The sequence below is a fragment of the Pelophylax lessonae genome (assembly GCF_965119305.1).
Source record: "Pelophylax lessonae genome assembly, chromosome: 1".
In the NCBI taxonomy this organism is placed as follows: Eukaryota; Metazoa; Chordata; class Amphibia; order Anura; family Ranidae; genus Pelophylax; species Pelophylax lessonae.
Genome location: NC_138768.1, coordinates 431867985 through 431895455, shown reverse-complemented (window position 1 = coordinate 431895455; position 27471 = coordinate 431867985). Strand labels below are relative to the sequence as shown.

General features: G+C 45.6%; 1 protein-coding gene across 1 annotated transcript in view; it reads left to right on the top strand.

Moving 5' to 3' along the window:
- Positions 1-18957, top strand: part of HSDL2 (hydroxysteroid dehydrogenase like 2) — an 88191-nt gene extending 69234 nt beyond the window's left edge. The window contains exons 8-12 of the mRNA XM_082243538.1: positions 2500-2694; positions 4595-4666; positions 6783-6905; positions 14413-14541; positions 18829-18957. Of these exons, the coding sequence (XP_082099664.1) occupies positions 2500-2694; positions 4595-4666; positions 6783-6905; positions 14413-14541; positions 18829-18941 (632 nt within the window). The 3' untranslated portion in view covers positions 18942-18957. The remainder of the gene's footprint in view (positions 1-2499; positions 2695-4594; positions 4667-6782; positions 6906-14412; positions 14542-18828) is intronic.
- The last annotated feature ends 8514 nt before the right edge of the window (positions 18958-27471 follow it).

The following is a 27471-nucleotide window of genomic DNA, read 5'->3' as shown; positions in this document are numbered from 1 at the left end:
TCAGACAACTCCTCTATATGCATCTGTAATTAAGGAATTTTCAAATTTAAGATACAGGATATTCTGTAGTGTAACCTGATATTGTTCTGATTATCATGTGATTTAATTATAATATATTCTAATAATAACTCTATTAAGTTAACTTGTTTTGCCCTTTTGGCCTCATGCACACAGGGTGTTAGAAAAAAGGAGCTGCAAAGCCACTACCAACGCCAGGAAAAAGCAGCTGTAAAAATGTGCTTTTAGTAGCTATTTGTATAGGGCCCACCCATTGTGACATCACATGCTCTCACAAGAGGTGGGGTCTCACGGTGACGTTACCAGATGCCACGCCCCATGGCTATATAAGAACCGGCAAAGAGCGGAGCTGGCACAATGACGGGAGACAGTGTCAGAGGAGGAGGACTGGGCTGCTGCCGAAGAGGACAGCAGGGGGGGGAGAAGACCATGTATGTCCCCCATACTCATTCACATGGGGGCTGAGATCTAGGGGCTTCCAGATTCTGATAATCCCCCTGCCCGCAGACCAACACAACCACCACCCAGGGTTGTTGGGAAGAGGCCCTTGTCCCCATCAACATGGGGACAGGGTGCGTTGGGGTGGGGGGGGGCGCAGAGCATCCACCGCCCCGCCTATGTTGAGGGTGTGTGGCCTGGTATGGTCAAGGGGAGGGGCTCGCCCCCCCTTCCATTTCCTGTCCTGCGGGGCTGCATGCTCGGATAAGAGTCTGGTATGGATTTTGGGGTGGACCCCATTCTTTTTTTCTTTTTTGGCATGGGGGTTCTCCTTAAAACTCATACCAGACCGAACAGTCTGTTATGGTCTTTTTCATTTTAGCGTTGGGTTCAAGTTCCATACCAGATTAAAAGGGCCTGGATCTTAGGGGGGGCCCACACCATTTTTTTTTGGCATGGGGTTCCCCTTTAAGATCATCAGAGCATCTTCATGATCCTCGTTTCCACTGAGCGGATCGGTTCGGTACGGTACGCTATTTTGAGTGTTTCCATTATGAAAGTGGCCCATACAACCAAACCAAACCGCACCATTCCTGGTCCTCCTTCAGATGTAGGGCCATAGGAAATGGTACGGTATGGTTAGGGCGGAGCTACTGGCGTCACACGATACATCCCACTGATTGGCGGACAGGAAAACGTCAATGCTCACGTCAAACGAAAAGCTTAGTCCAGATAATAGTCCAGACTTGCAGTGGAAACGCTCACCTGAATAGGCCGGACCATTATAACCCTACCAAACTGTACCGACCCGAACCGTTCCGCTCAGTGGAAACCAGGCATTAGGGAACCATTGATTTTGACATGTCAATGTCCAGCGTTAAGCCGGGTTTAGCAGCGTCAGACATTTTTACAGCTGTAACACCGGTCCTCAAAACGCTGGCCCTGGGTTGTTTTTTTTTTTGCAGCTTGAAAACGCCTATGCCACTTGCTGGAGAGAGTCCAGAGAAGAGCAACTAAACTGATTAGGGGATTGGAGGACCTTAATTATGAAGAGCGCTTACAAGTGCTTGATTTATTCTCCCTATTCTCCCTGGAGATGAGACGCCTGAGAGGGGACATGATAGCGATTTATAAATACCTCAACGGGGATCTCAACATGGAAAAAAAAATATTCAGTCGCAAGGATTGCACGAGGACACGAGGCCATACAATGCGATTAGAAGAGAAGCGTTTTAACCTTAGGCTACGCAGTGGGTTCTTTACAGTAAGGGCTACAAGACTGGAATTCTCTACCACAAATTGTAGTAACTGCGGGGAGTATGGCTACTTTTAAAATACTCTTGGACTTACATCTCTAGGATCAAAACATTCAGGGGTATGAAAAATGATTACGGCCACACACACCTTACAGGTTGAACTGGATGGACTGTTGTCTTTATTCAACATCAACTACTGTGTAACTTACAGCTCCTAAAAGCCTATGTGTGCATGAGGCCATAGAATAACACAGAGGAGTTTTTAAATCTGAAAAAAAAAAAAACGCCTGACGCTCCTAAAAGTGACTGTAACAACACCTTGTGTTCATGAGGCCTTTGTGTCTACGAGGAGGAAATGTAATTCATGTGCAGTGCTTTTGATAAGCCTGTTATAATTTTAAGGTGTGTGGTTCGTAGTAAAAGGTGAACAAATGTGCAATATTAGTTATTTGTTAGAACTATAACTTTGCTGTTTTATTAATGGTTTTCAATATCTGCAGCTCTTTTGTACCATTAGCTGTCATAAATATTATTCATGTAAAAAAAAAAAAACTAAATCCAAACCTTTAATTTTTTAAATTATCTTACTATCTAATCTATTTGAATTGCGTGGGGGTTAAAGGAATATATTTTACAGCATATATGAACAAGACACATTTCTGAGAAAAGGTCAATGGATATTTGGTTGAAATGTAAAAGAGGTAGTATACAGCAAAAATGATTGAGCAGTAGAATCTAGGTTGGTTGCTTTACATTGTTCTCACAGATGTTTCACTTTTGTTTATAGCTATACATACAGCTGCTATGGATATGCTGGGAGGATCTGAGGTGGACAAGCAATGCAGAACTACTGACATCATGGCCGACGCTGCATACTCCATTTTAACGAAACCTAAGAGCTACACTGGAAACTTTGTAATTGATGAAGAGCTACTGAGGACTGAAGGAATAAAGGATTTTGATGTCTATGCAGTGTCTCCAGGTAGTAATGAAAAACTGTAAAAAAAAATGTGACCAATCTAAATGTCGATTTTTATAAATTCCATCTCCTTGACTTAATGGCAGAAAAGCTACTCTTTGCATAGAACTGGCTTTGAGGATTACTTATAAATTGGTCTGCCAAGATCAAAATTATCCTAGACTGTACTGAACTTTAAGGGCCTATTCAAACTTTGTTGTTCTGGTATGTTACGTTGTGCATTAATGTGGGTTGTGTTAAGGCATAAATGGGCTGCCAACACACCAGAACAGACAAAAAAAAGGACATTCAGCATTTTTTTCAATGCTGCACACCACAGCAAATGGAAATGTGTTATTGCGCATTGTGGTACGCTGCATTGCATCGTTGGGTTAGTGCATTGGGGTGCCATTCAAAATGAATTTTTCTCCAGCCTGCAAAGGCATGCATTGCTCTTGTTTTTACAACAAAAATATACATGGGTCCTTTTAAATTTTATAGAATTGAAAAATATTGCAACAAGCGATCTTTGCCCTGCCCTTATTTTACAAAACTAACCTAGCTTATGCTAATGTCCATTATGAATGCGTTAAGAAAAATACGTTTTTAAAATTACCTTCATTGAAGCACTTCTATCCTCGATCATTTCATTATATAGGTGGGTAAAGATAACTTCTGGTGGCTTCTGGTTTATCTGACCTAAAGCTTTGATTTTTTTTTTATTATAGGCAGGATCTGGCATGAGACAGAACGCATAGAGGCTGTCAATAATTTAATAACATTTTTTTTAAAGTGGACCTATTAACTTTACAAGTCTCTAGAAAAAAAAATCCTAACATCTTTTGACAGTATCCTTTTTCAAAAGGCCATACCTGTCATAATTAAAATGAATTGCTTAGACCTAGTCTTGTGATTTTTGCCTAGGCCGAGAAGTACTGTCAAGGAGAATGGTGTCCTCTTAATCTTGTCTCTTCCAATTATCACACACAGACTGTATATTGTAATTTTTTTGAGAAATAATAAAGTACAAGGTAGCAGCAAAAAAGTGACACACACACCATTCCATTGTGTCATGCCTGGTTCAGCATCCTAGTCAGTTGATGCTGACCCTTGGTGATGCTTGAACAAAGATGATACTAAGGAAAGAAAGAGAATAATATGGCATTGTCTAGGCAGTACCATTTATCTTGAATTATACAAAATACCTGTAAGTGTTACACGCACACATGCAATTAACATATAAAAATATATTCAAAATTGGGTCCGATTTTCATTAAGTTGATGAACGGGGAGGGGGGAGTCAGACTTAATTTCAAATGAAGGTATTTTGACATTAGAATATTTTTCCCATTCATCGGAAAAGGGAAACAACTTGCCTGCCTGCCTGCAATGAGGCTGTTAGCATCCTAATTGCTGGTGGACAGGTAAATTGCATATAGACCTCCCTCAGTTCAAACACCTAATCTGTAGGAGCGCCTCCGAAAAAACATATGAAAAGTCCAGTGTTTCTCAGCTCAAAGCTTGCGTGTTGCAATCTTTTTAAAGCCTCTTTTTGAATGACCTGCCTGGTGTTGAAAGGCTATCAACTTTTTAGTGCCATACAGTGTTCTTACACTCTTGCAGGTAAATCTTTGTGGATCTAATTGATCTAGAAATAATCAGGCAGATCACCAGTGGGAGTGTGTTGTTTTTTTTTTTTCGTTTTTTTCTTTTATTGTCCACCCATTTCTGTTCTGAAGTTTGACAATAAAGACAATAAATATAAATACAATAAAAATGGCCAGCTTCAACAACTTTGAAATCTCTTCTAAATAGTTCTGTAAAACTATAGCATTAGATTGTAGTGCGTTAATTATAACTGTGTACATTACACGATAGACAAGATTGATGGATAGAGTATAATGCTTTGACATTTTTCTCTTAGGGCATCCTTTGCTTCCTGACTTTTTCTTAGATGAAAGCCCAGATGTTGTCACCAGTAAATTGGAGGAGCAGGGTGAGTAATTGTCTTCTGAAAGGTTATTTTGACTCTAATAAAAAATGACCTTATTAAAAAATAAACCAATGTTATGCAGAGTACAATCACACAACAATATATCTGTACAATCAAACAAGAAACCACCAGTGATAACGTCAGGGAAATCATACAGTATCACTGCAGCCAATGCTGCACTCCACTGCCCAAAGGTAGAAGTGGCTTTCAAGGGTTTTGGCATTGTGCAACTCTACTGTTGCAACACAATACATTAAAAAATTTTTTTTTTTGGCTTCATAATTTACTTGTCTGAAATGGTCCTATCCCCCATCTCTCCTTGTTTATCTTGTTAAATATAATGGCTATGACAAATCCCAGATACATTGTAGGCCTGTACTTTATTGCCATGGCCTGCCCAAATGACATGCCAATACTACAGAATTCTCTGCCTTGTTCTTCATAAACATTAACACCATATGTAAGGAATATTGGGCATCCCCAGAGGCACACAGGAGAAGACTCATTTGTTGTGTCTAAAAGGTGCTTGCACATGCATAGGCAGTAAGCTGGAATGAAGTATGTAATCAATGATGCACTCCTTGGTAGGCCACAGCATCCAGCATAGGAAAAACTGAATTTTGGAATCTGAAGACCAATGGTGGTCTATTTGACGATTATATAGGACCTCAGCTGCAGATGAGATTTTGAGGGGTTAATGCAATAGCAGCACTGTTTCATGCATTGCATTGTTAGGCAACCATTTAAAAATGAATGCGCTGAAGCAACTGAAAAATGTGGTCCTGCTGCATTTTTTTTACAGCGCACCACAGCACACACTGAAGAGAAAGTGGGAGTAAAATAAGCCTCACCACTGGTGTTTGTAGTAGTAATCCTCAGCATTAGTGTCAGTGGCTGCAATCAAAACTGTCAGCTTTGGTGTCAGTGGCCACAATGATAACCCCATCCTTGGTCTTGATGGATGCAAAAATAACCCCCTGCATTGGTGAGGGTGGCAGAAATAACAACCCCCAGCACTGATGTCAGTGGCAGCAGTAACCCCTAGCATAGGTGTCGGTGGACACAATAAAAAATAAAAAAAATCAGTGGCCTTAGTAATAACCCCAGCATTAGTGTGATTGAATGCAGTGATGACCCCCCAGCATTGGTGGCAGTGGCTATGCCATGATAATAACTCCCAGCATTGGTGTGTGTGGTCACAATAACACTCCCAGCATTGATGTTAATGGACGCAAAAATAATCCCCAGCAGTGGTGTCAGTGAATGCAATCAGAACTCCCAACTTTGGTATCTGTGACATTGGTGTCCATGGCAGCACTATTAAATCCCCCCCCCCCCCACATTAAGGGTTATTGGCAAGGCTGTTAATTTACCCCTCCCCCCCCTTTCCCCCCGCACTGGTGTTCAAGTGCAGTGCTATTTAATCATCCTCCCCATCCATTTGTGATCCTCCTCCCCACCCATTTGTGGTCAGTGACAGTGCTGTCTAACATTTCCCCTCCTCCCATTGGTGGTCCGTGGTAGTGTTCTTCAAATGTCACTATTACTCCTTCCACTATGGTGGTCAGTGACATTGAAACTTAATCCCCCAGCATGCGATAGTGGTCACTTACTTGCTCACATGCTGCAGCACCACTAGCAGTCTCTCCCTGAGGCCAGGACTTTATCTGTACTGTCAGGCAGAGATCACTTCACCTGATATTACAATGTGTATTTCAGTGCTGGGTGCTGGAATGCAATGAGCGTTTCAATACCTGGTACCCCACTGCCACTCTGGTGCCCAACAGGAGGCAGACCCAGCACGGCAAATGGTGGATTCCATGTTGGGCACAAAGGGTGGAGAAAAACTATAGCATTTTCACATCAATGTATTATTTAAAGGGTTAAGACCCAATAACAGGTTTTCATTACAGATCCAAAACTCTTCACTATTTTGTTATTTGTCAAACTTTATAGTAGAAGGTATTTTAGGAATGTTTTGCAAAGTGCTATGAGTTCCATCTTTTTGTGCATCTGGCTTGTAGGAAAAATCATAATTTACATTTTTATAATTTCCATAAAGTCACAGAATTACATTGTTTTTCATTTATCCTATTGTTGTGTCTTCTGCATTTTAAAGGTGGGGAAAAAACATCATCAAAAGTCCAAAGTCCCGTGGAAGATACATTTAAAGCCATTGGAAAATCAATTAATGAAGATGCTGTAAAGTCTGTTCAAGGCATTTATCAGTTTATACTTTCAGGTAGGAAGTTCTATTGAGGTGTCGCTAAAAGCCAGGCTGTGAAAAAGAAAGCCAGGCTGTGAAACTGGTGGTAAAATAAACAAGGGTGGATGAACATCAAGAAATAATGAGGAAACTTAAAGGAGTTATAAAGGCAGAGGGTTTTTTTTTATCCCAATGCATTCTATGCATTAAGATAAAAGCCTTCTGTCTGCAGCAGCCCCTCTATTACTTACCTGAGATCCCTCTCTATCCAACAATGTCTACGAGTGTCTCAGCGGTCCGAGATTCTCCCTCCTGATTGGCTAAGACACATCAGCAGCGCCATTGGCTGTCTCTGCTGTCAATCAAAGTCAGTGTCAAGCTAGCCAATCAGGAGAGAGAGGGGGTGGGCCAGGTCGGGGCTCCATGCCTGAGTGGACCCAGGGAGCTGTGACTCAGCTCGGGCGCCCCCATATAAAGCAGCTTGTTGTGGGGGCACTCATTAGGAGGGAGGGGTCAGGATCACAGAAGAAGGACCCGAGAAAAGGAGGATCCGGGCCACTCTGTGTAAATCCACTGCAACAGAGAAGGTACGTGTAACATGTTTGTTATTTTTATAGGAAAAAAACTAGACTTTACAATCACTTTTAAGGCAAATAAAATCTTAAGAATGTGCCAGTTGAGTTTTATATCTGGCAGGACAGCAGTTATGGTTGAAGAGGAAAATGCTGACCTTTTTAGGTGAACATGCTGACCAATTGATTGATATGTACTCTTATTATGCACTGCCTAGATCAAACAAACGTGCTGTAGTAACAATATATATTTGTATACATAGTGGAATACTTTTCTGTGTAAAAGCAAGAACAGTTCTTCATTGGGATGTTTTTTTTTAACATGAGGCCAGCACTGTCGGTGGACAATACCAGAATAAGCTACCCTGTTCCACCTCTGGATCAACTGGTCCTCAACAAATATGTTCTGGGCTAAAAACTTCTGTTTCTTTAGTTCAAAAACAAGACCGGAGGCAATCGCATGAAGTGGCAAAGGAAGAATGTTTAGGTGAACAGTAACTTGAGGAACTGGATGGAGGGGTCAGTTAAGGAAATAATTTTAAGTCAACTCCTCGCTTAAAAGAAAACCTACCCCTTCCCGCTGACTGCACACATCTCTCAGAAAGTGGGCTTTTTTCTGTGGGTCCACATATGAGTATATCTCCCTTTTGTGCTGGGAGCGTGCCACACAGCACACTCCCAGCACAGGGACTGGGCTCTCACCATTGATCGGGACCCAGGACTCACCTAATTGATAGCCTCTGATTGGCTATAACAGTGATCAGTCACTGTGAGCCTGCCCCTGTGTTTACTTCCTCTTCTGAATGAAAGATACATTGTATGTAAATTATGGCTGGCCTGCGAGTTACAATGCCTCTCAAGGTCGCATACGACCGGGTTTTGGCCAGAGTCACAGCGTTCCTCCTGGCTGACAGCCCCCCCCCCCCCCCCATTTAGATAGAGAGGGGTTCTGTCTGGAGTAGCTGTCCTCCCTCTCCCCCTGGAGGGTTTTGGAGTGGACGTGGGCCCCTCCCTAGGACGGTCGTAACCCCAGGTTCCCCTCCTTCCCTCAGGCACCCTCCCCTTGCCAAGTCCCCCATCCTGCCACCACCCCCCCCCCCCCTTCCACGCTTGAGCTGTTTGGGCAGCCTGACCACTTTCCTTGGATGGGGGCAGGGCACTAACTGGCAAAGGGGGACGAGGGGTTCGCTGCCGGCGATCGGACGATCGACTGTGCTGGGGGGGGGGGGTTTGTACCTGGAAGGGGCTCCTGCCTGTTCTCCCTCCAGGGTTCCTGTAAGCCTCGTGGAGCTGCCATTTTGTTGTAGCCTGTGTGTTTCTATACATGGCGGCATGTTTGTATAGTCCAGCGTCCATTTTGTTGTGGTTTTAGCTTTGGAAATAGCGGCGGCCATAACAGTGGAGCCCTGTGGACGGCGATTTTGGCGGTGGGAGCCCCTCCTCCTCCCCTGGTGCTGACTTCTGGATCATTTTACTTACCGATTGCCACATGTGTAGTGCAGATTCCCCCTTGTGGCTGCAGGTGCTTGTTTCTGTAGGTGGTAAGTCTGGTGGGGTCCTCCCCCTCTCTGCTGAGGATCGCTTGGTGCTTTGTGCCTGGTGACCGGGTTGTCCTTTAGCAGTGTTTTACACTTTGTGGGGTCCCCCTGGTGACTCATAGTCTTTGGAGCACATTTCCCCCACCCGATCCCCTCTCTGAGGCTGCAGGGCCCTCCAGGTCCCAACCATCCATCCATGCATTCCTGGAGTCCCTTGTGTCCCGGGTGGGGGTGGGGAGGGGCTTGCAGGCGACGGGCTAGCAAAAAGCGTCCCCCTGCCTTATCTGTGTCATCAGATCCTGAATCTGATTCAGCTGCCGCGGACATGGGTCACCCTGCTGGGTCTGCAACCACATGCCTGGAATCCTCTGATAGCGAGGATGATTCCTCCACGTCTGCGACCGCGCACGAAAAGGCGCTGGTGGATGCACTGATTGTATCTGTGCATGAGACCCTGAAGATTGAGGACGCGGCTGAAGTTGTGACGGAGGTGCAGGTGCCCTTTGGCAAAGCGGCAAAGCGGCAAAGGTGTTCCCTTGCCCCTCCTATTTTGACAGAATTGTCACAAATTAGTGGGGACGGCCAAAGCGTCCCCTTGGGTGTCCCTAAGCGATTTTGCTAGAGGATACCCCTATGAGGGGTCCCTTCTTAGAAAATGGACTGTTCCACCAGTGGTGGAACCTCCAGTTTCCAGATTAAACAAGGCAACCATGATTCCGGTTGAAGAGTCCCCGGCCTATAAGGATCCAGCTGACCAGACGGAGGCTGTGGCCCACATTATGTACGCTCTGGCTGGTTCGGCAATGAGGCCGGTATTCACCATAGTGTCACAAACTCTGATCGAGTGGGCTAAGCTCTTACGCCATGACCTGGAGGGGGCACAGCTCCCCCCTGCCTTTGCCGAGCTGGCGGACCAGCTGGTCCAAGGACTGCAGTTTATCTGTGATGCCTCTTTGGATGCGGCTCCCCTGATGGCTCGCTTCTCTGTTTTGGCGGTGGTCCTTCAGCGTGTCTTTTGGCTAAAGTGCTGATCTGCGGATCAGACCTAAAAAAAAAGACCTTGACTGATCTTCCTTTCCAAGGAGATCGCCTGTTTGGAGCTACCCTGAATGACATCATTAAAGGTTTCACGGGGGGGAGAGTACTTTTCTTCTGCAGGCTACTTAGGGCACGGAACCTCGTCCCAGACGTGGGCCTTCCTTCTCGGCTCATAAGAAGTTTTTTCATTACTCAGGGCCGACTGATAATGGCTCGAAGTCTTTCAGGGCCTCTTCAGGAGGATCCAAATGAACCTGGTCTGGCAAGCCAAGATTGGGCTTCTCCAAACCAATGGACAAGGCTCCTTCAGCATGAAGGTGCACTCTCACCCGTATCAGGGGTGGGGGGTGTGGCCTCGCTGGTTTCCGGACCCGTGGATTTCCCTGGTGCAAGATGAGTGGGTCCACAAAGTCATTCGGCCTGGCTACAAGATCGCATTTTGCTCTTGTCCACCGACAAGGTTTTTTTCCTTCCAACCTGCGCCTGTCCCCAGACCGCTTACGGGGTCTGTTTGGGGCGATACAAGACCTGTTCCTTCAAGGGGTGATTGTCCCGGTTCCGACTGTGGAAAGTTTTCAGGGTTTTTACTCAAACCTGTTCACAGTCCCCAGGAAGGAAGGTAAAGTGCGCCCAATTCTGGACCTCAAGGCGCTCAACTGCTTTGTGCGGGTACAGAAGTTCAGAATGGAATCCATTCGAACAGTGGTGGCATCCCTGCATCAGGGAGATTTCCTCGCCTCGATCGATATCAAGGATGCCTACCTTCACATTCCAATATGTGCCAGTCACCAGCGTTTTCTCCGCTTTGCTGTGGGAGAGCTTTGCTACGCCAACGGGGGATCACGTTACTGGGCTACTTGGACTATATCCTTCTGCGAGCGGAGTCTCTGGTGAAAAACCTAGAGATCACAATATGAACTCTGCTTTAGTTTGGCTGGATTCTGAATTTTCAGACGTCTGCTCTGGCTTGGTCCACGAAGCTGGACTATCTGGGCCTGACTCTGGACTCGGCCTTAGCCAGAGTGTTCCTTACTCTGGACAAACTCCAGAAATTCCAGGCTGCAATCCACCTCCTGCTGTCCAACAGATGGTCGTCCCTCCAGACTTGCATGCGGGTGCTGGGCCTGATAGTGTCTACCTTTCTTGAGGCGGTTCCATTTGCACAGTTTCATACGAGGTCGCTGCAAAGGGAAATTCTGGCCAAACGGGACAAGACTCCGCAGTCTCTGGACAATCGGATCTGGCTGAGTCGGGGAACGAGGGAGTCCCTGATATGGTGGCTTCATTCCTTGGTGCTTCGACTGGGAAAAATCCTTCCTCCCCTTGTATTTGACAGTGGTCACCACAGATGCCAGCCTGTCCAGCTGGGGAGACGTCCTTTGCAAGCATTCTGCCCAGGGGATCTGGATCCTTGAAGAGTCCAGACTACTGATCAATGTCTTGGAACTCTGAGCGATCAGACTGTGTCTGGATCATTGGACAGATCCTCTTCAGGGTTGTCCAGTGTGCATTCAATGGGACAGTGCCATGGCTTATGTCAATCACCAAGGGGACACAAGAAGTGTCCTAGTGGCTCTGGAGGTAGCCGGCATTCTAAGGTGGACAGAACGGTTCGTTCCAGCCCTCTTCGTCGTACACATTCCCGGGTGTAAAATTTGCAGGCAGATTACCTCAGTCGACAGGCGTTGGACCAAGGGGAGTTGTCCTTTTCATCAGGAGGTGTTTCATCAGCCGTGTCTTCGGTGGGGCTCCCTGAGGTGGATCTTTTGGTATTGAGGCTCAACAGAAATGTGCAGAGGTTTGTGGCCTGATCAAGGGATCCTCTGGCAGACGCCACAGATGCGCTGGTGGACCCGTGGGGTCAGTATCGGCTGATTTACGCCTTCCCTCCTCTCAAGCTTCTGCCAAGACTTCTACGCAGAATCAAGGCAGAAGGGATTCTGGTCATCTTGGTGGCTCTGGACTGGCCTCTTCTGGCTTGGTACGCCATTCTGGTGCCGCTGGTCGCTGGCGTTCCTTGGAAGCTTCCTCTTGGGAAGGATCTGCTGTCCCAAGGATCGATATTCCATCCTGCTTTACAGCCGCTGCCTTTGACGGCTTGGCTGTTGAAAGCCAGGTGCTGAAGGATAGGGTTTTATTTGAATCGGTGATTACTACACTGTTGAAAGCTAGGAAATCTACTTCTAGGAAGATCTATCATCGTACGTGGAAGACGTACATTGCGGGGTGTGAGCTGCTTGGGGTTCATCTTCACTCCTTTTTGTGGCTCGGATCTTAACCTTCCTCCAACGGGGGGGGGGGCGGGGGTGGGTTGAACAGAAGTTGGCCTTGAGTACCATCAAGGGCCAGGTGTCAGCTTTGGTGGTCTTCTTCCAACGACCTCTGGCCACACACTCCCTGGTGTGTACCTTTCTTCAGGGTATCCGAAATTTTGTCCCTCCAGTGTGGGCTCCGTTGCCGCCTTGGGATCTCAATTTGGTGCTTTCAGCCCTACAGAAACCTCCCTTTGAAAATATTCAGGAGATTCTCCTGCTTAAGCTGTCCCAGAAGGTGGCCTTTTTTTTGGCTATCACCTGCACAGTGTGTTGGAACTGGTGGCGTTATCCTGTCGTTCACCTTATCTGGTGTTTCACAGGGATAAGGTGGTTCTTTGCCCCTGACCGTCGTTCCTTCCAAAGGCTGTCTGATTTTCATTTGAATGAAGACATCGTGTTGCCTTCCCTGTGTTCCAGGCCTAAACATTCCAAGGAAATCGCCTTGCATGCCTTGGATGTGGTCCGGGCAATAAGGGTGTACCTGGCAGCTACGGAGTCTAAGTCAGACTCACAACTATATATTTGTGCTCACTGACGGACTTTGAAAAGGGTTGTCCGCTTCCTCTGCGACCATTTCCAGATGTATCAGACAGACGGTGGTTCAGGCCTATTCCATCAGGGGGTCAGGTTCCTCCCTTCCCTGTCAAGGCGCACTCTACTAGGGCGCTTAGTGCCTCCTGGGTCTTCCATCATCAGGCATCAGGTTTGCAAGGAGGCCACCTGATCATCGGTGCACACTTTTACAAAGTTTATTAAGTGGATGCGTTGGCATCTGGGGATGCTTCCTTTGGCCGCAAGGTTTTGCAGGCTGCTGTTTAGAGGATCCTCTTTGAGGGTGTAGTGTTGTTTTCAGGTGGGCTCCAGTTGTTTGGTTGAGCTCCTGTTGCCTGGTTGGCTAATGTCTAGCCTCGGGAATTTTTTGGTTGTTCCCACCCCTCATGTTTAACACTGCTTGGGGATGTCCCAATGGTTATGAATACCAAGAGCTGTGTTGGTCAATGAACAAGAGAGAAAATGGGATTTTTGACTTGACGTAAAATCCATTTCTCTGATATTAATTGACGGACACCGCACCCACCCCTCTGATGAATTATTATTCTCCTGACACTGCTTGTAACAAAATTGAGTGGCTATAGCAGAGCGAGGGAGTATACCCCATGGGACTGCCCATGGGTGTAGCCAGACTTCTTTTCTGCCTAGTGTCCTACTCCTGTAGGGGGCAGTATAACCCAATGGTTATGAATACCAAGAGCTGTGTCCGTCAAAGAACATCAGAGAAATGAATTTTACAGCAAGTCAAAAATTCTATTTTTTAGGGCACACAAACGCAATATATTACCCAATTTTCTGTTTAAAATATAAAAGATGTGGTGCTGAGTAAGTAGATACACATGTTAAGCCTCAAAATCGTGTGTGCGATGGTTTCAAGAACATCGGTACCCTAAATTTTCTGTGAGCAATGCTTTAAAGGCTTTTACAAATTTAGAGTTGACCAGGAATTTTGGGTCTACAATTAATGCTGCCAAAGCAATAAAACCTGTAGCTCAATCAATGTTTTTATGTGTGTACACCCGTGACATACAATTGTATGTGAGGGTGGGGGAGGGCTCACATTTTTGGGGGTGTTGTTTTACCTGCCCTCCATTAAACCTAAAAGAGTGGCCACAGTGACTGGGGAAAGTGACAGCCAGACACAGAAGTGATGTTTTACACATCATTTCTGGGTTCCTATTAGGCAGGCAAGATCAGCAAATATATTTTCTCTTTTCTCCCTCTCCTCTACCCTGTGGCACCTGTGATGCTGGTCCTGGGTCTGCTGATAGGAATTCAGAGCCCAGAAAATAGTTGGGGTGGGTGGGGGTTGTGTGACAGCGATAAAAACTTTTTATTTTCTTTCTTTGGTTTGACACTTCTTTCCCATTGCTATAGTCATATCCTTTGATACCCCAAAGCCTAAAATTGAAGGTGTGCCACCTCTAAACTCCCTTTATTTATGCAGAAGTGATATGTGAAAGAACTGTTCTTGTGAACACAGATTACGTGTTCCATTTTCGTTTTGTGACCTGCTTTTTAATTTCAGGGGCAGAACAAGGCACATGGTATTTGGACCTAAAAAATGACAAGGGTGCAGTTGGAAAAGGGGAACCATCTGTAAAAGCTGATGTGGTGATGAGTTTGGACAGCGAGGACTTTGTGAAAATGTTTGCAGGTTGGTAAAAAATAATAAATAAATTGACACACATTATATACCCCATGTGTTAAGTTGTGGTTCGGGAAAGGACCAGTGTTGCCTGTAGCATCCACCTTATAGTGTGTGAGAATTGATAGACTCAAGCAGTTGGTTTTTCCTGGTAAAACACATTTCCCTTTCCCAAGTTTCTGCACATCAGACCCAATTTCTCACTTTTAATGTGGGCAAATTATTAATTATGGTGGTTATCAACACAAAATCAAAAATATAATATATTGCAGCTTATCAAGCGTTCTATGTGGTGGTTGCATTTGTTTTTTTTTTTTTGTTTTGTATTTTTAGGATTTTTTCCTTGATCTGGTCAGTAACACACTTATTGTATTAGGGTGCCCCCACTCTGGATGAAGGAGCACAGGGGCACATTTGGAAAGCAGAATTGTTTATCTGGGAGGAGGGGAGTGTTGCATGTGCTAGCAGATGTACATACACTAATAAACTGAAGCCAAACTCCAGCTAACATTTTATAAGCAGTTCCAGCGAACAGTTTTTTTCCATTTTGGATAAAGGTTTTAACATAAAAGCTGATCGTTATTAAGCATCCCTGTCAGTGTTAAATGGTTTGCCTCATCACTCTAACTTCTGCATCTGCAAGAGAGCTTGTTCTTTTGAAAAATAACAAACTTACTTTGCAGATCAGTAGGTAAAAATAAAGGAAAGGGTGTCTAAAAAAAAAAAAAAAACGAAGAAAATGAATGCAGCCATCACATGTAAGAATCGCTAAGCTGCGATATAATAAATGTTTGCTTTTGGATTTAATACTGCTTTAAAGGATAGGATCACCTTTTGTAACGTGTTACACCCATATTCAGGGTCGAACATGTAACATTTGCACTGGCCCCCGCTCTCCCCTAATCCCCCGACAGCTAGTGGGAGAATCCAAAAAAGATGTTGCTGTGCAGTGCTCCACCCATGCGATCCATTCACAGTGTTTTGTGAATGGGAAAACTACAAAATCTGGCAGCCTTTGCGGCTGTCTGCTTGTAGTTTTCAATGAACTACCACGACCCTGTTTAGCGCTGTGGTAGTTCATTGAGCTTCCTGTCTCAAGTGTAACTGCTTGCTTGTATCAGAGGTAGGGACAAACAGATACAGTCTGCAGCACTGTGGCATTACACCCACGCTCTGTTGATCGTGAGTGCAATGCTTTACAGGTCCCTAGAAAAAAATGAAACGAAATGCATATTTTTTTTTACCTTAAAAGAAATGTGCATTTATAATTTTTTTTGTAAAGGTGAACTTATCCTTTACGTTTCAACCTGTAGGAAATGACACATGCAACTTGCCAAGTGCAATTTAAAACTAAAGCCCACTTCATGGATGTGACTGAGAGTTTTTTATTACGGATACCCATTCGAATAGAATTCAAAGGGGAATCTTCCAAACAGGCGGAATCGGCAGCAAAAAAAAAAAACATTCAGAGTTCAGCTCTCCTTCTCTGTACACACAACTTTTTGGCTGTTTAGGGCTTTAATTATGTGTGTACATGTACATGTTACATAGTAGTTGAAGTTGAATAAAGATACCAGTCCATCCAGTTCAACCTGTGTAGGTGTGTGTGTGTGTCAGTGGCCTGATCATTTCCCATGACCTTGAATGTTGTGATCTGTGAGATGCACGTCCAAGAGTCTTTTAAAAGTTAGCCATACTCCCCGCAGCTACCACCAACTGTGGAAGAGTTCCACATTCTCACCGCCCTTACAGTGAAGCACCCCTTACGCAGCTTAGGGTTAAACCCCTTCTCCTCTAATCTTATTGTGTGGCCATGTGTCCTCTTGCACTCCTTGAGACTAAATAATTTTTTACCTATGCTCGGATCACCACTGAGGAATTTGTAAATCGATATCATGTCCCCTCTCAGGTGTCTCCTCTCCAAGGAGAATAAATTAAGCGCTTGTAATTGCTCCTCATAATTAAGGTCCCCCAATCCCCTTACTAGTTTTGTTGCCCTTCTTTGGACTCTCTCCAGTTCCAGCACATCCTTTCTAAAGATTGGCGACCAGAACTGGACAAAATACTCCAGGATTTAGATTTAGCTCTGGAATATATCCCCTTCCTTATGCATGCTAATATTCTGCCGGCAGCTTGACTTTGAATGCTATTACTTGGTCTATCGTCTACTAGAACCCCCAAATCCTTCTCCATTCTGGATTCCCCCAGAAGTTCCCCTCCTAGAGCATGAGTTGCGTTTGTTTATTGCCCCCAAATGCAATACCTTACACTTCTCTACATTATATCTCATTTGCCACGTAGTTGCCCGCTCTGATATTTTGTTCAGGTCATTCTGTAAGATTTCTATATCTTGATGAGAAGTTTTTGCCCTGCATATCTTTGCTTCATCAGCGAAAACTGAGATTGAGCTACTGATTCCGTCCTCTGTTATTGATGAATAAATTGAACAAAGTTGGTCCCAGGAGTAAGCCCTGGGGGACCCCACTTACCACTCCAGACCAGTTTTCTATCCAAGAAGAAACCTTGAGGTCGATGCCTGCAGACCTTAGTTTGTAGATTAAGCGTTTTTGGGGAACTGTGTCGAATGCCTTAGCAAAATCCAGATACACCACATCCACAGGTCTCCCCCCTATCTAACTCACAGCTCATCTCCTTGTAAAATGTTAGCAGATTGGTTTGGCAAGAACATCCTTTTGTGAACCCGTGCTGATTATTGCTGATGATACTGTTGGCCTTACCAAATTCTTGGATATAGTCCCTTATCAACCCTTCCAATAATTTACATATGATAATTGTACATACATATAATAATTTACATATTTACATTGGAACATATGTTCCAGTGATAACTGTACATTTTTGAATTTCCAATCATTTTCTTTCTCAGTGACAATGGTGACCAAGACAAGTACAAAGGTTGAAACTCCCCAGTGGTGACATATACATCAGTAAAAGTCTTTAACCACTTGCCGGTGTCTTTAACCACTTGTCGGTGGTGCGGTGTGTCTGATACACCGCATCGTCGATCCCGGTAAAGAGCCTATGACGAAGGCTCTTTACCATGTGCCCAACTGTGTCCAATCACTTTGTGCACTGGTGTGCAGTCATGTTGGAACAGGGAGGGGCCATCCCCAAACTGTTCCCCCAAAGTTGGGAGCATTAAATTGTCCAAAATGTCTTGGTATGCTGATGCCTTAAGAGTTCCCTTCACTGGAACTAAGGGGCCAAGCCCAACCCCTACAAAAACAACCCCACACTATATTCCCCCTTGTCACCAAGTGATTTGGATCAGTGCATAAAGCAACATCCATAAAGACACGGATGAGCGAGTTTGGGGTGGAGGAACTTGACTGAGTCCTGACCTCAACCTGATAGAACACCTTTGGGATGAATTAGAGCGGAGACTGTGAGCCAGGCCTTCTCGTCCACATCATTGCCTGTCCTCACAAATGTGCTTCTGGAAGAATGGTCAAACATTCCCATAGACACCCTCGTAAACATTACGAACCGCCTTTCCAGAGGAGTTGAAGCTGTTAGAGCTGCAAAGGATAGGCCAACTCAATAATCAACCCTACGTACTAAGATTGGGATGCCATTAAAGTTCATGTGCGTCTAAAGGCAGGCATTCCAATATATGTCTATTTGCTCATATTTACCATATCTGCGCTGTCAAAACCTGTGTATTATGTTTTCTCTTACGTTCATTAAAGAACACAGCTCGGAATCTTTCTTAACCGTAGGATTATAGCACCACCTTCAGGAGTAGGACAGTGACAAACAATCACTTCCAGTTTGTTGAACTGCCCTCCTGGCCTATCATTTGTGGCGCTCTAACCCTTCAGTCAAGAAAGATCCTGAGCGGTGTCCTTCAATGAACTTTGGGAAAGGGATTTTACAGTGAGAATCAAAAAAATCCTGTTTTTGTATAATCTATAGGCATATAAAAATGACTGAGCCTGTGACTGACATTATATTTAAAAGAGGTGTGTACCTTTTTAGTTAAAGTTTTCTTTAAGGCATGCCGCCCCCCCCTGGGTACAGCCCACCTAGAGGAATACCTTCTTCCTCGATCCAGCAATCTTCACGGTGCAGCACAGCTTTGCATTTGAAAGCACCATTGTACTCTACTCTTTTTCAGCAGCGATAGCATACTTTGATAACATTTTATTGTATATTCATCTGTTCTTTTACAACTTTATTTTTTTTTTCAAATTTTTGTTTTGGTTTTGAAAATGTAAATTTAAACAAGAAATTAACATTTAAACTGGCACTTATTGAGGATATTTTAATTATCAGGGAAACTAAAGCCAACAATGGCATTCATGGGAGGAAAGCTGAAGATCAAAGGCAATATGGCTCTAGCAATGAAACTGGAGGCGCTTATGGGCCGAATGAATTCCAAGCTGTGATTGTCAGAAACATCTGAAGACAAAATCCTGATTCCTGGATCTGCTTAGACAGCGGTTGCTGGAAGTTTTGGCATAGCCATGAACTTAAAGCACGATTTTTTTTTTTATCCTAACTAATGTAATTGGTAAATTTAATGTACCTCATGCAGATGTACGATCTGAATTTCACTTTGCCTGTAATCTGATTGCAATGTTGCCTTATTAAAATGTGAAATGACTGACATGGTTCAAAAATGAATGCCTTTAAATTAGTAATAACTATTGTATTGTATTGACCCTACAGAACAAAAATAGAATATACAACATTTTATTTACACTAAACCTCAATACATTTTACTAGTATATAAAAGGAGGTGAAAACAAGTAAAATTCCACAGTCATTAATAAAGGCATATTCAACACCAGAGCAACTTTGTAAATGCACAGGCAGTAATGCATAAGGGTTTGAATACCTACTGAATGTTTAAGTGGTGCACATTTGAGAAAATTTGTACATTTATACAGAACTTTTCAAACAATAAAGTGATAAAGTTTAAAAATGTTTTGCGTTTTTTGTTTTTTTTTGTGTTTTTTTTTTATCTATTACTATTTGACGAGTGCATAAACAAATCTATTCCCATATACTTTTTCTTTTCTTTTCTTTTTTTTTTTTTTTTTTTATTAATTGATCTTTATTTGGATTTATGACCAACAAAATAAAAAACTGGTATTAACAGTATAGTTAATGCATTATTCATACACCCATATACTTTTCAATGTATGTATTGAAGAATAATATAACATTTAACATAATAAAAATGTGGAATATAAATAAATATTTCTCTAGCGCTCATTGACAGACGTAGTCCTCGGTGATACACCACCTTCGGGTTATGTTGCCTCCACAGGAGCAGGACTAGACAGGAAATTAAAAAGCTCTGGCCACACCCCAGGGGCAGTCCCAGAGGGTATATCCTCTCTCTCTCTGCCTCAGCAAATCAGTTATTTTCTGTCTAGTTAGGAGTAAGGACCTAGATACCTTGCTGGGATCTTAGGTCCTGGCAAGAATTTTTTCTTAAAGGATTTTTTTAGACAGCTTTTTTTCTCCAGTGTTCCTGTGAGATCTTCAAGCAAGAAAGCTGAACTGGGCGACGGGCTGGATGTTGAGATCCGGTGGTCACCCCAGTTCAGCCTACGAGCGCGTGCAGGCCATAGCTCCGCGCTGGGTCAGCCGCGACAAGTCCCATTAAAGGACTGTCCACGCGAGTTAAACGTCTCGCTGAAACGCCAAAGACCATGAGTCACGGCGTCCGTATCGGTCGACAGCCCTCCCGCCCCGGTGGAGAGGGGTACTGTCAGGAGTTGGTGCCCGCCTGGTTCCGGTATGGTGAGTAGTATGTTCCCCCTTTCCCCCTGACGGGTTTTTGTGGTGAACGCGGGCCCCTCTCTGTATGGTAAGATAGAGTCCCTTTCTATCCTACAACATGACACAGATCCTCCTACTTTGAGTGTGATTTTATGTGTGCAAAGAGCCAGGAGGCTTGGTTTGGGAGCTAACAATCTAATTGTATACATGTTTTAAAGATGTAATCTGTGGCATTCTGGGAATCTTATGGGTTAAGAATAAGCTACCTACCAGTCAGAAGCCACGGACATGTAGACTGCCTTCCTAATCAGATCTCCAGCTATTAGCAGGCCTCCCGAACGGCCATGCGGTCCGCCAGGGCCGGTACCGCCAACCACGCCATATCCCCATGCAGTGAGAGTGTTGTGTGCCCTGCAGCACACCGCTATTCAGTACGGGCCGCCGCCATTTTTTTTGCTGGATCGCACGAGCCGCCATTTTGGCGTAGCCTCGTGTCTCCAGCATGGGGGCGGCCATGTTTGAGGTGATCCAAACACCTCGTGGAGCTTGGGGGAGGCGCCGGAAGGCGTACAGAGGGGCGGAGCCGCCTCCTTTCTTCCTGGGCAGCCAGCCAAAAGACTTCCTGTTTGTTAAGACAGCGCTGTAACCTGTTGCAGTTAAACTCTGAGCATCAAGTGGTGAGCCTGGGGGGTCTATCTCTCTCTCTCTCTCGATCGATAGGGATCCCTAGCAGGTAACACTAAGGGGCTTTTGTGGCGCTGGGGGTCGAAAAAAAAAAAAAAAAAAAGTTTTATTTTTGAATTATATTTTCCAGGAAGTAACTGGAGTTATCATGGACCCTGCCACACATATTCCCCCACCTGTTTCCCTCGAGGGGGCCACGGGACCCGCCGGTGCACAGAGTATAGAGTCATTTACAGCAATTTTGGAATCTATGGTGGCTCGGGTGGAGGCGGCCTGTCAGGGACGGGGGTCAAGGAAGCGACCCCCGCCTACCCCTATACCATCTGACACCTCTGACTCAGATTCAGAGGTGGTCACGGCAGTTGCAGGTTCCTCTGCAAGGGCTGTTATCCCAGGTAAAGCCCCCTCAGACAGTGAGGAGGACGCTTCTTCTCCTGCTATTATTCAGGAAGAAGCATTGGTGGATGCACTAGTTGTGGCAGTGCAGGAAACCTTAAAACTTGAGGCTTTACCGGCAGAGGCAACTGAAACAGAGATTCCCTTTGGTACTAATAAGCCCATCAAGACGATGAAGGCTTTTCCTGTACCTAAATGTTTCGGTAATCAGATTAAAGGAGAATGGGAGCATTCTAAACGTACCTTTACTATTTCCAAGCGTATTGCTAGACGCTATCCGTTTGAGGAATCCATCATTAAGAAATGGACGGTACCACCAGTCGTGGATCCGCCTATTTCCAGGCTGAATAAAGCCACGGTTATTCCAGTGGAGGACACTTCGTCCTTTAAGGATCCGGTGGATCGAAAGATGGAAGCAGAGTCCCGCACCATCTTCTCTCTGATAGGGTCAGCTTTTAGACCAGTAATTGTTATTGGTCTAGTTTCCCAGACACTTACGGAATGGGCGAAAATGGTACGCCAAGATCTTAGGGGAAAAGATATTCCCCAGGAGACATCTGATTTGATGGAACAGATTATACAAGGGCTACAGTTTATCTGTGACGCAGCCTTGGACACTACTCCCTTATTAGGGCATGCATCTAAGACAGCGGTGATCCTCAGACGTGTGCTGTGGTTAAAATGCTGGTCAGCTGACCTAGGTTCCAAGAAGACCTTGACAAATCTCCCCTTTCAGGGGAATCGTCTATTTGGGGCCAACCTAGATGAAACATTAAGGATGCCACTGGGGGCAAGAGCACTTTTTTGCCACAGGCTGCTAAAGCTAAGGGACCTCGCAACAAGCGAGGACCTTTCTTTACCGCCCATAAAGGGCGCCCGGCTGGTACTAGCGGGAAAGGCAAGACTCCTCCAGGAGGGTTCAAGAAGGGCTGGTCGGACAAGCAAAGGACCAACCCAGCCAAACCCGAAGCAAAGGAGTACACCGCCTGAAGGTGCGCCCCCACCCGGTTTCAGGGTTGGGGGACGTTTTCACCGGTATTCAGGACATTAGATGGAGCATCAACCACTACTACCGGTGCGATTCTTCCCTTCCAACATTTAAGTACTACAGGAAGCGGTAATTACCGTTCCCTGAATAGATCTTTTCCTTTACCCTTTCCTAAGATTAGTCCCGATACCTCACAGGAATCGGATCTGGTTGACCAGATAGGCCAAGTAGCCTCTAGTCGGGTGACTTCGGTCCCTGAGGTTCAACCAGAAAAGATCACCTTTCCTGATAACTATCAGGTATCTGATAAATGTGTGGGAACAGAAAACGACCAGACTTTCTCGGATGGTCGGGGCCAGATACCTCTAGGGACGCCTGGTTCAGACCCAATCAGCGCCAGTGGTCCTAGAAATTCTAGGCTGGCCTCCTCAAGCCGGCCTGGCCGACTTGAACATGCTAGTCGCAGACGTTCCGTGGGAACTTCGTCTCAGGGAGTGTCTGTGGTCTCAAGGACCAATTTACCATCATGCTTTACAGTCGCTGGGTTTAATGGCCTGGCCATTGAGACCCAAGTACTGAAGGACAGAGGTTTGTCAGCTTCAGTCATTTCTACCCTTATTAAAGCAAGGAAAGCGACTTCCAGCAAAGTTTATTATCACACATGGAAAACTTATATTGCGTGGTGCGAATCTTTAGGATTTCCTCCACGTACCTATTCGGTGTCTCGAATATTGGCCTTTTTGCAACAAGGGGTTGAGCAGAAGCTAGCCTTGAGCACCATCAAGGGTCAAGTTTCAGCATTAGCAATCTTCTTTCAGAAGCCTTTAGCTACCAAATCCTTGGTGCGGAATTTCATCCAGGGGGTGCGGCACCTGGCTCCTCCAGTCCGCGCGCCCTTACCGCCTTGGGATCTTAATTTGGTTTTGTCGGTTCTACAGAAACCTCCTTTTGAAAACATCAGGGAGATTCCCTTGCTTACTTTATCCCAGAAAGTGGCCTTCTTGGTGGCTATTACTTCTGCTCGCAGGGTGTCAGAACTGGCTGCATTATCATGCCAGTCCCCATACCTAGTGATTCATAGGGATAAGGTAGTACTTCATCCTAAGCCATCTTTTCTTCCCAAGGTGGTTTCAGATTTTCATCTGAATGAAGATATTGTACTACCTTCCTTGTGTCCTCAGCCCAAGCATCATCGGGAACATGCGTTGCATTCCTTAGATGTGGTTCGGGCAATCAGGGTATACCTGAAAGCTACGGAATCATTCCGTAAGACGGATTCACTTTTTGTGATCACGGATGGCCCCAGAAAGGGTTTGCCTGCATCTGCCGCGACCATTGCCAAATGGATTAGACAAACGGTGGTACAGGCTTATTCTATTAAGGGTCAGAGTCCTCCGTTCCCTGTTAGGGCGCACTCCACTCGAGCGCTCAGTACTTCCTGGGCCTTTCGCCATCAGGCGTCAGTGGTCCAGGTATGTAAGGCGGCCACCTGGTCGTCAGTACATACCTTTACAAAATTCTATAAAATTGATGCGACGGCATCGGCGGATGCCTCATTTTGCCGCAAGGTTTTGCAGGCCGCAATTTGAGGAGACCGGTGGTCTACCTCGAGGGTTTTTTTCTGTTTGAAAAAAAAAAAAAAAAAAATTTGTTTTCTCTTTTTTTGTTGAGTCTCATCATTAAGGATGAGCATTGTAAACTTCTAGTTGGCACCGGTTGGGCCTTCTAGATTGGGATTTGATTTCCATTTTCCCACCCCTCAGTTGTGATACTGCTCTGGGACGTCCCGAAGGTGGTGTATCACCGAGGACTACGTCTGTCAATGAGCGCTAGAGAAAAATGTATTTTTGTAAAATCTTACCGTAAAATCCTTTTCTCTTAGCTCATTGACAGACGTAGTCCCCGCCCCTCTGTTTTTTTGAGTTGGGTTAAAATCTCTAAAGACTGCTTTTTCACATAACTGATTTGCTGAGGCAGAGAGAGAGAGAGGATATACCCTCTGGGACTGCCCCTGGGGTGTGGCCAGAGCTTTTTAATTTCCTGTCTAGTCCTGCTCCTGTGGAGGCAACATAACCCGAAGGTGGTGTATCACCGAGGACTACGTCTGTCAATGAGCTAAGAGAAAAGGATTTTACGGTAAGATTTTACAAAAATCCATTTATATGCGTGCACCATAGGGTTAGTATAGAGCTGCTCCCTTCAGTGTAATTTTGCAGTTTATCGCTCTAAATCGAGTAGGACTGAAGTAGTAGATGACTGAGCAGTGGGCAACACAGCAAGCAAATAGCTAACAGGCCCAACTTTAACAGAAAAAAAAAAAACTAGATACTGCCTGCAGTTCAGAGAGGGGCCTGAAGGTCCTTACACTCAAAGCTAGCATCTGATGAGGCCTGAACATCCACCTTGTATAAAGGTTTTAATTGAAAAATGGGAGGCTAGCATTCACTGTTACAAGGTGGCATGTGCTGAGATCAGATCCTTCAGAGTACTCCAATTATGGATCCAACCCTAAATGTAAAATGGTCAGTAGTCATTCCACTTTCTGGGATTAAAATGTCTTTCCTCGCTCAAAGCCAAGTATGCCTTACATGTGCTGCGATGTTAGATAGACCTTACATGAAGAGGTCTTATAGCTTTTAACATTGTGAGTTGGAGAGGCCCTGTTCTCCAAGGCCTGGGCTTCAACAGCCATGCCATCAAAGCCAGCGAACATGAAACCGTATGGTAAACTGGTGCTTGGGACAGAACTTGCGGTTCATCTAGCATACCCCAGGGAGCATCTGTCTGGAGTCTGAACAGGTTGGAGCGCCACATTGCCCTCTCAATCCTGCATCTCAATCCTGCAAAGCAGCTAAGATGAGGTTGTATTAAAACAGTGAAGCCATCAGCCATCAGAACATTCGCTGCTTCTGCTAGAGGGTCTCTGTACCTGGAGAGAAACCTGTCCACTTCCTAGTGTAAGTAATCATCCCCCAAGTTTAGGCAGTGCCAGCTGAGGTAGTCTGCCTGTCAGTAGATCACACCTGAAATAGTAAAGGCAGACAAGGCTGGAACGTGAAGTTCTGGACAGCAGCAGATCTACCTCCCATGTAGTAACAAGACTTTTGATTCCTCCTCATGATTGATCTATGTCACTGGATCATTTTCTCTATTGTTCATTGACGGACGTAGTCTTCTTGTTCTCAATAGCAGTAGGTTATGCTGCCCCTTACAGGAGTAGGACACTAGGCAGAAAAAAGTTCTGGCTATGCCTATGGGCAGTCCCAGGGGGTATCCCCTCTCTCTGCTATAGGATGTCAGTTTTAATCTGCCTAGTCAGGAGTAAGGACCTAGTTCTTTGCTGGGATCTCTGGTCCTGGCAAAAGTTTGTTAGTTAGTTAGGTTTTTTTCCCCGGATTTTTTCCTGTGAGATCTACAAGCAACTATGCCAGATCTAGGCGACGGGCAGGATATATAGATCCAGTGGTCACCCCAGCCGGCCAGCGAGCGCGCACAGACCCCAGCTACATGCTAGGTTGGGCGCGACATAGTCACAACGGACAGGGACTGGCCCTGCGAGTTAAACATCTCACCAGGTCGCATATGACCAGGTCTAGGCCCGAGACACAGCGTTCCTATTGGCCGACAGCCCCCCCACTTTGGCGGTGAGGGGTTCTGTCAGGAGATGGTGCCCACTGTTCCTGGTATGGTGAGTAAACTGTCCCCCCCCCTCCCCCTGGCGGGTTTTGGGGTGGACGCAGGCCCCTCCTTAGGACAGTCAGACCCTCAAGTTCCCGGGTTTCCTTCTGTCCTGTCACGGCCATGTTCTTGGAGTCCCTAGAGGCATTTTTCTGTGGTTGTGGAACCCCTCCCTGTACCCTAGTGCTGACACTCAGGTTTTTCTATGAGGATCGAGATCGCTGCAGACATGTGCTGTTCAGACGTTCAGGGCCTTCCTGATGCATCTTTGGTGGGGTGTTGAGTCTGGGGGGGTCTCTCTATCTCTGCTAGGGGTCTCTGTGCATTCTGCCTGACCTCTTGGGGGCGCTGTAACGAGGTGGGACGTTACAGGTTAACCTGGTGCAACATGGACCCTGCGGAAAGTTTTTCCCCATCTGACCACCTCAAGGAGGCCGCAGGGCCCTCCGGATCCCAGTTATCCATAGATGCACTGTTGGCGGTCTCGGAATCTTTTGTGTCTCGGGTAGAGGTGGCCTGTAAAGGATGGGGTGCCAAAAAACGCCCCCTCCCACACCTGCCTCATCTGATGTGTCAGATTCTGAATCTTATTCAGCCACCACAGACGTGGGTCTCCCTGCCGGGTCTACTACCTCGCTCCCTGTCTCCTCTGATAGTGAGGATGGCCCCCCTCTCCCTCCGCCACCACGCAAGAAAAAGAGCTAGTGGACACACTGGTTTTATCTGTGCATGAGAACCTGAAAATGGAGGACACAGCTGCGACTGAGAGGCAGGTTATTTTTGACACTCACAAGCCATCCAGAGCGGTTAAGGTTTTCCCCCTACCCGGGTATTTTGGCAACATGGTCAAAAAAGAGTGGGACCGTCCAAAGCGTCCCCCTGGGGTGCCTTTAGCGGATTGCTAGGTGCTACCCCTTTGGAGAGTCCGTTGTTAAGAAGAAGTGGACTGTGCCACCTACGGTGGACCCCCCCGGTCTCTAGATTGAATAAAGCTACCATGATTCCAGTGGAGGATTCCCTGTCCTTTAAGGATCCGGCGGATAGAAAGGCTGAGTCTATGGCCCACAACATGTACTCCCTGGCGGGGTCTGCCTTCAGACCGGTGTTTACTATTGCCCTTGTGTCACAAACTTTGACTGAAAGGGTGAAGTTACTACGCCATGACCTGGAGGGGGTACAACTTCCCCCTGCCTTTCAGGAGCTGACGGACCAGTTGATTTAGGGGCTGCATTTTATTTGCGATGCTTTGCTGGATGTGGCTCCAATATTGACGCGACTGCTGGTGTCTGCAGTAGTCCACCGGCGTATACTGTGGCTAAAATGCTGGTCTGTGGATCAGACTTCTAAGAAGGCTTTGACTGATCTACCCTTTCAGGGTGATCGCCTATTTGGGGCTACCCTTGATGAAATTATTAATGGTCTTACAGGGGGTAAGAGTA